Source organism: Oncorhynchus gorbuscha, linkage group LG11 (assembly GCF_021184085.1).
Source record: "Oncorhynchus gorbuscha isolate QuinsamMale2020 ecotype Even-year linkage group LG11, OgorEven_v1.0, whole genome shotgun sequence".
Taxonomy (NCBI): Eukaryota; Metazoa; Chordata; class Actinopteri; order Salmoniformes; family Salmonidae; genus Oncorhynchus; species Oncorhynchus gorbuscha.
In genome coordinates this window covers 15737460-15750613 of record NC_060183.1, presented here as the reverse complement: position 1 = coordinate 15750613, position 13154 = coordinate 15737460, and the positions used below count along the sequence as shown (strand labels likewise).

Here is a 13154-nt window from a genome sequence, read left to right as displayed (position 1 = left end):
AATCAGACAGATAATTCCCTCTTTTATAATGTCATTCCAGGTAAACGCGGTAGACAATTTGTTTAAGTCTCCCTCCCAGATACTGATGACAGCCTCTGAATAATTTTCTGTGCTTTCGATGGTTACTTTCCTGCTTTTGTCAAGTACAAAGAGAGAGAACTTGAGCTCACACACACAGAATAACATCTATATCCTGAGGAAATACTCTTTCTACCATTTCCCTGTGATGAATCATTGAATAATGAATGGGTACCTGGAATTCCTGGTACCTGGTACCTGGAATGGGTACCTGGAATTCCTGTTGGGCTATTGCTTTTAACAAAATGTATTTTGACATATATATGTACAGTCAGATTGGTATGTAAACATGACCGAAAGCATTATCTTATCATGGCCATATAGTTCCTTAATATAATGGTAAGAGTAGCAGCTGTTGCTGAATAAATATCTGATTTGGCTATTTCATGCACAGCATCCATTTAAATTGTTTTCATATATCCCAATAGAGTTTTCAGGGAAGGCTTAGAGCATAGCAAATACACCCACTCAAACACTCCCACATATCAATTTAGGTCTGTGTTAACCACACAACCCACCCTCATGCACGGACACAGACAATCGTCACACAGATTATTATTCTAGAATTATTATTTCAATGTTTTCGTACATTGTTCGTGCTTTCGAGAGTAAATATGATTTTATTGTGTTAATAGGTTAATGAGTCAGTCTACATCCCCAAAATGTAGGGTTCCTCAAGGGTTCTTTGGGAATCGTTATGGTTCTATGAGGAACCATACTGACCCAAAGAACCCTTTAAGCCCTTCAATGGGTTTTTTTTGCAGTAAAAAAAAGTGTTGTTTCCTCGTTGAGTGACAATTAAAATGTAGGGGCAGCGGGGTGTTTGAATATTTATAGGCGCGGGGTTTGCACACATTTTTCTTGTGCAACCGTGAGTGAGAGTGTCATTCAAGTTTATCTAATCTGTTGTGTTATGCCATTAAAAGTTATGTATGACTGTGTCCTATGACAGTGTTTTGTGAAAGAATCATGTATGGCCTTGGAAAAGCTAAATAAAATGACCTTGTGTCAATTGTTGTCTAAGTCATTAGTTCTCAATTCCCCCCTCAGGGATCTCCAACAGTTCCAGAGTTAGCACGCCTGATTCAACTTGTTAGTAGTGATAGGGAAACAAAGTTTCCTGAAGCATTGAGGCATTCCAGCCAGTTGTGTTGAAAATAGCTTCATTAATGGAGGCTTAGATCAACACAGTGTACACTATTGGCACCTGCTGGTCAAAATAATTTAGAACAGCCAAATTATTATAGATGACGTCCCACACGCTGTGGCACGTGTGCAGAGTAGACTTTTTGTCTTCTACCAAACCAATCAGGTGGTTGTTCGACAAAATAAAGCTTTGGACGTCATTGATCACGTGCCTCTCGATAAAGTGATACAGGCATCGGCACACTGCTTCAAAGTAAACTGCTTAGCAATTTCGACACATGCCCTGGAGCTCCGGTATCATACTTATTAGTAAACACAATAATAAAACATATTACATTTTAACAATATTAATAACAAAAAACTACATTTTGAATTCTAAGCAAACATTGTTGGAAGTACAATAGACCAACATAGCTACTGTAGTAGGTCAAAGCTGTGTCCTGGAAAACCTTGGTAGAATGTGGGTGGTGTACACATTGTGGTGCTTAAGTGAATTTTCTTTCTTTTTCAGCTTCAGACTAATGCCTACTTCTCACTTAGTTTTATGTTTTTAATTTACATTGTTTTTACACCGGAAGTTGATTATACAACATTGTAAACTGGGTGGTTTGAGCCCTGAATGCTGATTGGCTGACAGCCGTGGTGTATCAGAGCGTATACCACGGGTACGACAAAACATTTATTTTAACAGCTCTAATTGTGTTGGTAACAAGTTTACAATAGCAATAAGGCACCTCGTGGAGTTTGTGATATATGGCCAATATACCATGGCTAAGGGCTGTATCCAGGCACTCCGCATTGCGTCGTGCGCAAGAACAGCCCTTAGTTTTGGTATATTGGCCAGATACCACACTCTCTCTGGCCTTATTGCTTAATTATAATACAGTGAAACAAAGCAATAAAAAGTACACAATAACGACAAATGGAAAAATAAATAATGTAGTTATTAGTATTTATTTAATATTAACAGCTGATTTTCTAGAGGGAAGCAAAAAAACAGAAACCCATTTAAGTCAATATGGACAACTGGACAAAACTAGACTAACTTCCCTGATCTCTTTTAACAAGACAATTGAGAAAACTCCTGAAAAATACACAAATAATCAACAACTATGTACATGAAATGTACTTTAAAGTTTACTGTAGAATGGCTTAGTACTACATTAAATGAAAATTCAGGGATGGCCACAATTGAGAGCTACAGGGTTATGCAGGCTTTCTTGTTCAAGTCCAGTTCAACTCCATCTGATTCTACTATTCAAGGTCTTGATGAACAGCTGAGGTGTGACATAAGGGAACAGTTATGTCATTCAGCCCTCGATAATCAAGGTTCAGGGCGCAGAGTCTATCCTTCTTCTTAACAAAAGAACCCCGCCCCGGCCGGAGAAGAAGGCACTATGGTACCGGGCGGGTGAACAGCTGAGGTCTTGATGAACAGCTGAGGTCTTGATGAACAGCTGAGGTCTTGATGAACAGCTGAGGTCTTGATGAACAGCTGAGGTCTTGATGAACAGCTGAGGTCTTGATGAACAGCTGATGTCTTGATGAACAGCTGAGGTCTTGATGAACAGCTGAGGTCTTGGTGAACAGCTGAGGTCTTGGTGAACAGCTGAGGTCTTGTTGAACAGCTGAGGTCTTGATGAACAGCTGAGGTCTTGGTGAACAGCTGAGGTCTTGGTGAACAGCTGAGGTCTTGATGAACAGCTGAGGTCTTGATGAACAGCTGAGGTCTTGGTGAACAGCTGAGGTCTTGGTGAACAGCTGAGGTCTTGATGAACAGCTGAGGTCTTGGTGAACAGCTAAGTAGTATAATCAGGTGTGGTAGCACTGGGCTTGAATGAAAAATCCTGCATAACCCTGTAGCTCGTCCATAGCAATTTTGTTAACAAACATTGTGACGAATGAGAAACTGCTGAGAAACACCTGTAACAAACAAAGTCATTATACAAGTACAAAACCCTTTTAAGAATACACATTTACAAATCTGACATTGGATAGGTGCCCTAAAATATAAAAAATATATAAAAAATTAAACTAACATTACATAAGTATTCAACTCCCTGAGCCAATACATGTTAGAATCACCTTTTGGCAGCGATTACAGCTGTGAGTTTTTTTTCTGGGTAAGTCTCTAAGAGTTTTCCACACCTGGATTGTGCAACATATGCCCATTATTCTTTTCGGGAATTCTTCAAGCTCTGTCAAATTGGTTGTTGATCATTGCTAGACCACCATTTTCGATTCTTGCCACAGATTTTCAAGCAGATTTAAGTCAAAACAGTAACTTGGCCACTCAGGAACATTCACTGTCCTTCTGAAAGGACAATTCATCTCACAGTGTCTGGTGGAAGGCAGACTGAACCAGGTTTTCCTATGGGATTTTGCTGTGCTTAGCTACGCTATGTTTCTTTTTTCCTGATAAACTCACCAGCAAGCATACCCATAACAGGATGCAGCCACCACTAAGCTTGAAAATAGAGAGTGGTACTATGTAATGTATTGGATTTGCCCCAAACATAACACATTGTATTCAGGACAAAAAGTGAATTGCTTTGCCACATTTTTTGCAGTGTTACTTTAGTGCCTTGTTATAGACAGTATGCATGTTCTTGAATACTTTTATTCTGTATAGGCTTCGTTCTTTTCACTCTGTCGTTTAGGTTAGAATTGTGGAGTAACTACAAAGTTGTTGATCCATCCACAGTTTTCTCTTACCACAGCCATTAAACTCTAACTGTTTTAAAGTCACCATTGGCCTCTTTCCTTCCTCTCCGGCAACTGAGTTAGGAAGGACACCTGTTTCTTTGTAGTGACAGGGTGTATTGATACACCATACAAAGCAATTAATAACTTCATCATGCTCAATGGGATATTCAATGTCTTTTACCCATCTACCAATAGGTGACATTTGGGGCATTAGTAAACCTCCCTGTTTTTTGTGGTTGAAATTCACTGCTCAACTGAGGGACTTTACAGATAATTCTACGTGTTGGGTAGAGATGAGGTAGTCATTCAAAAATTATGTTAAACACTATTGCACACACGGAGTCCATGCATATTGTGACTTAAGAAAATGTTTACTCCTGAACTTAAGGCTTGCCGTAACAAAGGGTTTGAATACTTATTGACTGAAGACATTTCAGCTTTTAATATTTTATATTAATTTGTAAAAATGTCTAAATATGTCAATCCACAAAAAAAAATCTGAATTAAATCCACTTTAAATTCAGGCTGTAACACCACAAAATGTGGAAAAAAGTCAAGGGCTGTGAATACTTTCTGAAGGTACTGAAAACAGATGGGAGCAGAGTTTGAGAGCTGGGCCCAAAGCTAAGTTAATCGTTGTAACCTTCGTAGTAGCATCTTTGAATCTTGGAGCTGTTTCTCAACACCATCGTTATTAAAGTTGCACTGGAAAGTGGTCTTAATGTAACGGCTGCCTCAGACCTCTCGTAGAACAGCTTCGGTAGACGCTTTTCTGGTCTCCTGCCTCATTTTATTCACAGAATATCTCTGCTAAACATAGAATCACATGGTTTATCCAGCTCTCTCTGACCACGATAACTTCAGAACAAGGTTGGCTACAAATCCAACATTTGCTATGTCTTTGCAATTGATACAAACAAGCAATGTATAAAAATATGCTTCAAATGAAACCCGAGATGACTGCGTTACAATACACTGAGTGTACAAAACATGTACACTTTTGACTCCATGTTGACTCCAATGCTTCCCACAGCTATGTCAAGTTGGTTGGACGGCCAATGGGGGGGTGGATCATTCTTGTTACACATGGGAAACTGTTGAGTGTGAAAAACCCAGCAGCGTTGCAGTTCTTGACACAATCAAACCGGTGCGCTTGGCACCTACTACCATACCCTGTTCAAAGGCACTGAAATATTTTGTCTTGCCCATTCACCCTCTGAATGGCACACATAAACAATCCATGCCTCCTTCCCTTCATCTAGACTGATTGAAGTGGATTTAACAAGTGACATCCATAAGGGATCATAGCTTTCACATGCATTCACCTGGTCAGTCTATGTTATGGAAAGAGCTGGTGTATAAACAGTAAACTATAGGCCTGTCTCAATCATATAGAAATGTCATGTCCAATCAATTGAGCTCTGTTTTACTCCTTGTAGACTACTGTCTGTCATTTGTCTCAACATATTTCATGATGTTACATTTACATTCCACATTTACATTTAAGTCATTTAGCAGACGCTCTTATCCAGAGCGACTTACAAATTGGTGCATTCACCTTATGACATCCAGTGGAACAGTCACTTTACAATAGTGCATCTAAAACTTAAGGGGGGGGTGAGAGGGATTACTTATCCTATCCTAGGTATTCCTTAAAGAGGTGGGGTTTCAGGTGTCTCCGGAAGGTGGTGATTGACTCCGCTGTCCTGGCGTCGTGAGGGAGTTTGTTCCACCATTGGGGGGCCAGGGCAGCGAACAGTTTTGACTGGGCTGAGCGGGAGCTGTACTTCCTCAGTGGTAGGGAGGCGAGCAGGCCAGAGGTGGATGAACGCAGTGCCCTTGTTTGGGTGTAGGGCCTGATCAGAGCCTGGAGGTACTGAGGTGCCGTTCCCCTCACAGCACCGTAGGCAAGCACCATGGTCTTGTAGCGGATGCGAGCTTCAACTGGAAGCCAGTGGAGAGAATGGAGGAGCGGGGTGACGTGAGAGAACTTGGGAAGGTTGAACACCAGACGGGCTGCGGCGTTCTGGATGAGTTGAAGGGGTTTAATGGCACAGGCAGGGAGCCCAGCCAACAGCGAGTTGCAGTAATCCAGACGGGAGATGACAAGTGCCTGGATTAGGACCTGCGCCGCTTCCTGTGTGAGGCAGGGTCGTACTCTGCGGATGTTGTAGAGCATGTGTAGCCTAACGTACGCAGGGATGTGCCAAATCTGGGATTTAGTGCATTTTTATTGGGTAACATTAGAATAAGCCGCCTCAATATTTGCAGCCATAGGTATTAATATCTCTCCAGGAGCAGATCCGTCATCAGTATTATGAAACCATTCTAATGTTAAGGAAATATTTGAATGGATACAGACGATCCGAGAGCAACGCTTCCTTTCTTTCGTTCCTATCAGTGTCGACACTTGCTCCAACAACGCACTTGGCAACCGTTCTCTCTGCTTGGTGTTTTTGGGGAACGTCTTCGTCGGTTGTAGGAAAGATGCAATCATAAGGCTAAAGATCCATTGCTATCGGGAAACCGGACCCTGTTCTCTCCACCGTTCTCTCCTCCATAGTAGCAAGGAGCGCACACTAATACTAGTACATGTCACACTCCCTGTCCCTTTCCACTCAACGACGCCCAACGAACCCCAGAGGCTCTTTTAAGAGAAATTAACATAAGCACACACCATGTTCGTGTGTGTGTGTGTGTGTGTGTGTGTGTGTGTGTGTGTGTGTGTGTGTGTGTGTGTGTGTGTGTGTGTGTGTGTGTGTGTGTGTGTGTGTGTGTGTGTGTGTGTGTGTGTGTGTGTGTGTGTGTGTGTGAAAAGCCAGGGGAGTGTCAAAACTGCTAACTGTTATGCTCTGAACCCTGTAATAGATGCATCAACTCGACACCATTGAAAAGGACAGTCTGGTGATGACAGCACGTGTTCCTTCCAAAAATGTTTTTGTTGTTCATTCACTCAGTACTGGTTGAACGTTTTATTTCTCTTGCTTGGCAAAAGCAAAAAGCATAAAACAGTTGTGTTGAAAACCGTTTCATTTTATCACCTAACCAGAGTTAGCAAGCATGACATTTCCTTTTGGCTGCGCACCGTTTACACAAGCAAGCAATGATCATTATGATGTTATTGGACGCTTTGAGTTGAATCTTCAGGTGTTCGGGAACACAGTGGAAAGTAACTTGACACCGTGTTGATCAGTCAGCGTAAATTTGGAATATAATGACAATAAGAACATTGAATTGACAGAGGGAGCGTACCAGCCCTTGATCATGACTCTCAGTCCCATTTACATTTCACCTAAGAATCATTGGACGAAGGCGTCTTCTGTAGGCACGGCAATACCTCCATGTCACAGCGTTTGTTTACAGAAGACCGACGGAAGACAGAGGGACCACCTGTGCTAATTAGCTCCGAACACCTGTGTGTAACGGAGGCCGCCTGAAACGTGTTGTCACTGAATACTGTGATAAAGCCAGTATAAACAGTATACAATAAGTGTATATTTAGCATTTGTGAAATCATTTTGATGTGACATGAAATTACAAGGCTTTTTGTTTCTCGAACCATATTGCAGTTGAGAATCAATTCGCGTTTAGATGGAGTATTTGGCTGTTTTGGCTGCCAGAGCTAGTGTATCTCTGAAAATAACAAGATCCTTGGATCTTAAGGAGTAATGGTAGCAACGACAGATGTGAAGACAGGCTTAAACTGCTTCTCCAATAGAAAACCCAGATCACACTTGTCGGCAACGTCATGGTGACGTTAGCGAGCTATGATCATGCGTCAAAACGTCATCGGGTCTAACGGTCGGCTCACGCCGAACTGCGCACGTACAGTCCGTCAAATCAAAGGCCCTTCCTTCGCTATAAGGTTGTTTTTGACAAAAAATGAAAACCTATCAGTTTGTCACTTTCACGAGGTTGGAGTAATAACATGTTCAACGACTTAAGATATTGGCTCAAATCTAGGTTGTGCTCTTAGATTTCGATAAAATGAACAACTAAGAAAGGATTTAGTCACTTCTTTAACCCTGGCCTGGTCTGTTTGTTGTATTTCGCAAGCATTCCCAGAGGTCTCGCAATGTTGTGCTTCTGAGTTTAAAAACTTTCTGAAGGTAGGCTCCTTAAAAGTACGTCTTTGGCTAGGAGCATACTGAATCAATGCATAAGGTAAGGGCTAGAATTTGGATTTTTGAACAGTGGCACGTCTGTTCTGGTGTGTGTGTGTGTGTATTATAAATTAGCAGCATAGTCGTTTTCCCAAGCTCCCAAAGTGTGATGTTTCTAACATGACTATAATAGCAGCCATGGACATTCACTAGCTTATTTGTTTGTGCTCTAATTACACGCCAGTGTCCGTTCAACTGTCTTCAGCCATGTGAACAATGATCCATAAAGGTTCTATAAAGAACCATAAAAAAGGATTCTATAGGGCCCCCAAAAGGGTTGTAACCATAGCGGAACCCTTTTTTTTGTGCTATATAGAGCCTTTTTTAATGGTTCTTTATAGAACCTTAGGAAAGTGTTCTTTATAGCACCATACAGGTTCCATTTAGGACCTCATGAGCATGGTTCTTTATAGAACCTTCAAAAAAAGGTTCCAGATAGCACCAAAAAGTGTTCCGTTCACTAACAGAAGCTTGCCTGACTAAACCCTGAAAACAAATGGTTATAATATTCCATAGGTTTTATTATTGTGTTTAGTAACACATTGAATCAGGTGTGCTAGCTCTAGAACAGCTGGGGGTCCCTGAGGAGACAACTGACAACTTTACCAAATCAAAAGCAAGTTTCAATTGGGACAAGAGCTTACATGAGTAAATCTTACACAATATACTGATGCTGGTCATAGTCAAATTTGACATTTAATGGCATAACACAACCTATTAGATAAACTGTAATGACACTCTCACTCATGGTTGCACAAAAGAGCTGTGAGCAAACCTAGTCCCAAAATATTCTAATGAGCCGCCGCCCCTACATTTTAATTATCAGTCAAAGAGCAAACAACCCTTTTTTGAACTGCAAAGAACCAGTGGAGAGCTAAATGGGTTATTTGGATCAGTATGGTTCTATATAGACATCACCCTTCCCAAAGAACCATTGAAAAACGTATTTTATGTGTACAGGTACACCTGTAATGAGCATTCGCTCTGCGCTAGCGGCTGTCTCTGCAGAGAGTTACACAAACACCATTACTGTGTTTTTCTAACATACGTTCAAATATGAATTAAACAATGAATTACTGTCAAAGGTAGACAGCTGCATTATCATTTAGTTTGTTGACTGTGTTTTCCAATGAATCAACTCAAGGATGAATGCACACTGTCGGCACTGGCTTTGGCTCAGCTTCCTGCTTTATCATTCAGTGGTTATGGTAATAGAGGTAGTACTTCAAAATGATTGAAGCAATGTAATGGGGAGTAACAATTTTGATGTCTATAGTGTGTTCTTTCTTGGATAAATCTACAGCTGCAGTTTGTGAGCTGAAAAGGATTTAGAATGATAGTAACTCACGAAAAGATCACCGTCCTTCACGGTAACAGACAGTTGTCATCGATGTCTTGGGAAATATGGCACAAATCCGATACAGCTTCAAAGAAGAATACAAAGTTTGATTGTATGTGACTGAAAAGAGCTGCTATCGGAGTAAGGGCTTTCTGTTCTTTCAAAGCTGGACTGACCAGAGCCTGGAACAAGTTGCCTTGAAGGTCCAGAAAGAATAATATCTCTACTCTCCTCTAATGTTACTATACATTTATTTTGTCTTTCAAGGGATTTTTGTCTTGTGCCTCTTAAGTGCACACGGTAATGTATTTCACAGTATCAGGACACTTATGGGTATTGGCGGCCAGTTCACAACGTTTTTCAACAGGCGACAAGTCAGTGACATGGCAGCAGATTTGAGGTTTTTCACCAGGCGACAAGTCAGGGACATGGCAGCAGATTTGAGGTTTTTCACCAGGCGACAAGTCAGGGACATGGCAGCAGATTTGAGGTTTTTCACCAGGCGACAAGTCAGGGACATGGCAGCAGATTTGAGGTTTTTCACCAGGCGACAAGTCAGTGACATGGCAGCAGATTTGAGGTTTTTCACCAGGCGACAAGTCAGGGACATGGCAGCAGATTTGAGGTTTTTCACCAGGCGACAAGTCAGTGACATGGCAGCAGATTTGAGGTTTTTCACCAGGCGACAAGTCAGGGACATGGCAGCAGATTTGAGGTTTTTCACCAGGCGACAAGTCAGGGACATGGCAGCAGATTTAAGGTTTTTCGTCAGTCCATTATCTTCTGCTGTGTAATTGAAGTCACATGGGCTGGTGAGGGGAGGTTGGCTCATAATAATGCCTGGAATAGAGTGAATGGAATGGCTAACAGATGGAAACCATTCCATTCATTTGATATATGTTTGATACAATTCCTCTCACTCTCTCTCTCTCTCTCTCTCTCTCTCTCTCTCTCTCTCTCTCTCTCTGTGTCTGCTATTTATTTTCACACATAAACTCATGAACAATATTAAGAGGGGCTGTCTGTTTTTAGGAGGGTGTTGTATTTGTAATTTTTTACCCTTATTTTATGAATCAATGAGCCAAATGGATGAATGAGCCAAATGGAAACGGTAGATGATTAGGTGGCCTTGAGGGCCAGTTTGGGAATTTAGCCAGGACACTGGGGCTAACACCCCTACTCTTACGACAAGTGTCATGGGATCTTTAGTGACCACAGAGAGTTAAGACACCCATTTAACATCCCATCCAAAATGCGGTGCTTTACACAGGGCAATGTCCCCAGTTACTGCCCTGGGGATTTTTTTTTGACAAGAGGAAAGAGTGCCTCCTAATGCCCCTGGCATTTTCATTCAGGTGTTATGTTGGCTGAATAGCTTGTTGCTATAGAGACGTCTCCACCCTGACTATTTTTACTTAGTCCCGGGAGAAAATGCGTTTCACCCACTCGTATGCCACTAATGCCTGCAAAGAGCAGGCACAACCAATCATATTGCTTCATTTGAACTCTCGTAGGTATATATAATAATAATGCCTGTAACTCAAGGTAAATGGTTGCTTCAGGGAAATATGGTAAACCAATCATCTGACGCTTCGTATTTTTTGAAGGCGTTGACCTTTCGGCATTGAAGGTTGATGGAGACGTCTCTATCTGCGTTCGTGATGTTGCCATGGTTTATATGTACTTCAGTGGATTGTTTTGCTTTGCAGAATGCCTGTGGACATAGTGGGCTTAGTATTGGCTTTCTGCTGTCTTGTGGGACTCTGGCATAAAGTCTACTGTTTTATTGTATCATTGGTAAACAGTCGCCTAGGGCGTGAAACTTGCTCAAGATGTTCCCCGTGCATTACCAAACTTTTAGGGAAAGACTTGGCAACAGCAATGACAAACTATTCTATGCACGACTCTGTAAGTCGAAAATATTTGATCATGTGACAAGATTGGTCTCGAATGTAAAATGGTATTATGCAAATAGTCATGAAACTGATATTCATGCCACATGTTTTGCCTCTGCATTGCAAGGTTGCAGTGAATATGCCACCTTGTTTAATGGGACTGTACTTCACCTGGTAGATGTGTCTCTGGGAACAGTCACAGTGACAGTGGCTTCCTAATGGTCAGCAGGGTGAGCTGGGGTCACTGACCGGTGTTGTGTAACTGAACTGACGTGGAGTAACGGTAAGGATGTTTTACTGTCATCGCCACGCTCCTTTTCAGAGGGATCGGAGTCAATGGACTGATTGAAGTCTCGACTGAACATAAGTAATCATTGTATACAAGAGTCTGAAATCACTTGTTGGCATGCTGTTTATCTTTCTTTTGATTGTCAAGGGCCATTTGACCAATGAGACACTCACATTGTTGGTTGCATAGCTATTTCAGTCACACAATGTTTCCGCATTCCGTCTCCTGTAACGTAAAACCCTAGCCATCGTATCAAGATAGTTATTGATTTAAAACCTACAAACCATTCACGTCAAGACCAAGTTCATCTAAATGTAGTCCTTTTTAGCCTGTTTCAAATTCAAGGAATCAATAAGGAATCAATAATCACTTTCCAATTGTCAAACATATTAAGAGAGAAAACACTAAACAGTTGTATGTGGTTACAGCTTAGCTAAACTAAAAATAATCTGATTGAATCTGAAGACGCTGATTGGCTGTGTATGTTCCCTAATGAATACAGGTAAAAGGGGCCGGTGTGGCTTTTGGCTAAGTTGAATGAGATTTACAGCACCACTCAGTCACTATGCTCCACAGTGGAGAGACCGACACTCTAACAGCTGGAGTCTGTCAATAAAAGAATGAGATCCTGTAGCTGATTAAGGTGTGCTGCTTCTGGGGAAGGAGGGAAATATCAATACAAGTCTTTTGACGCTTCACCATGCTGGAGCCACTGCTGTGTTAAATGTAAATACACCTCTGTCTGTCTGTCTGTCTGTCTGTCTGTCTGTCTGTCTGTCTGTCTGTCTGTCTGTCTGTCTGTCTGTCTGTCTGTCTGTCTGTCTGTCTGTCTGTCTGTCTGTCTGTCTGTCTGTCTGTCTGTCTGTCTGTCTGTCTGTCTGTCTGTCTGTCTGTCTGTCTGTCTGTCTGTCTCTGTCTCTGTCTCTGTCTCTGTCTCTGTCTCTGTCTCTGTCTCTGTCTCTGTCTCTGTCTCTGTCTCTGTCTCTGTCTCTGTCTCTGTCTCTGTCTCTGTCTCTGTCTCTGTCTCAAATCAATTTAAGGGTTTTATTGGCATGGGAAACATATGTTCACATTGCCAAAGCAAGTGAAATAGATAATAAACTAAAGTTAAATAAACCATAAAAAAATGAACATTACACTCACAAAAGTAAAAAGACATTTCAAATGTCATATTATGTCTATATACAATGTTGTAATGATGTGCAAATAGTTTAAGTACAAAAGGGAAAATAAATAAACAAATATAGGTTGTATTTACAATGGTTGTGGTTCTTCACTGGTTGACCTTTTCTTGTGGAAACAGGTCACAAATCGTGCTGCTGTGATTGAACGCTGTGGTATTTTACCCAGTAGATATGGGAGTTCATCAAAATTAGGTTTGTTTTCAAATTCTTTGTGGGTCTGTGTGGTCTGAGGGAAATATATGTCTCTAATATGGTAATACGTTTGGCAGGAGGTTAGGAAGTGCAGCTCAGTTTCCACTTAATTTTGTGGACAGTGTGCACATAGCCTGTCTTCTCTTGAGAGCCAGGTCGGCC

At 41.4% G+C, this 13154-nt stretch overlaps 1 protein-coding gene across 2 annotated transcripts in view; it reads left to right on the top strand.

Moving 5' to 3' along the window:
* Positions 1-13154, top strand: part of LOC124048151 (cGMP-dependent protein kinase 1-like) — a 90657-nt gene that overhangs the window by 69384 nt on the left and 8119 nt on the right. The window contains exon 4 of one of the 2 annotated variants that reach the window (XM_046368631.1): positions 41-740. The exons of the other annotated variant lie outside the window; for it this stretch is intronic. Coding sequence (XP_046224587.1) covers positions 41-66 — 26 coding nt within the window. The 3' untranslated portion in view covers positions 67-740. Of the gene's footprint in view, positions 1-40; positions 741-13154 lie in introns of those variants that run through there. 2 annotated transcript variants of the gene reach the window in all.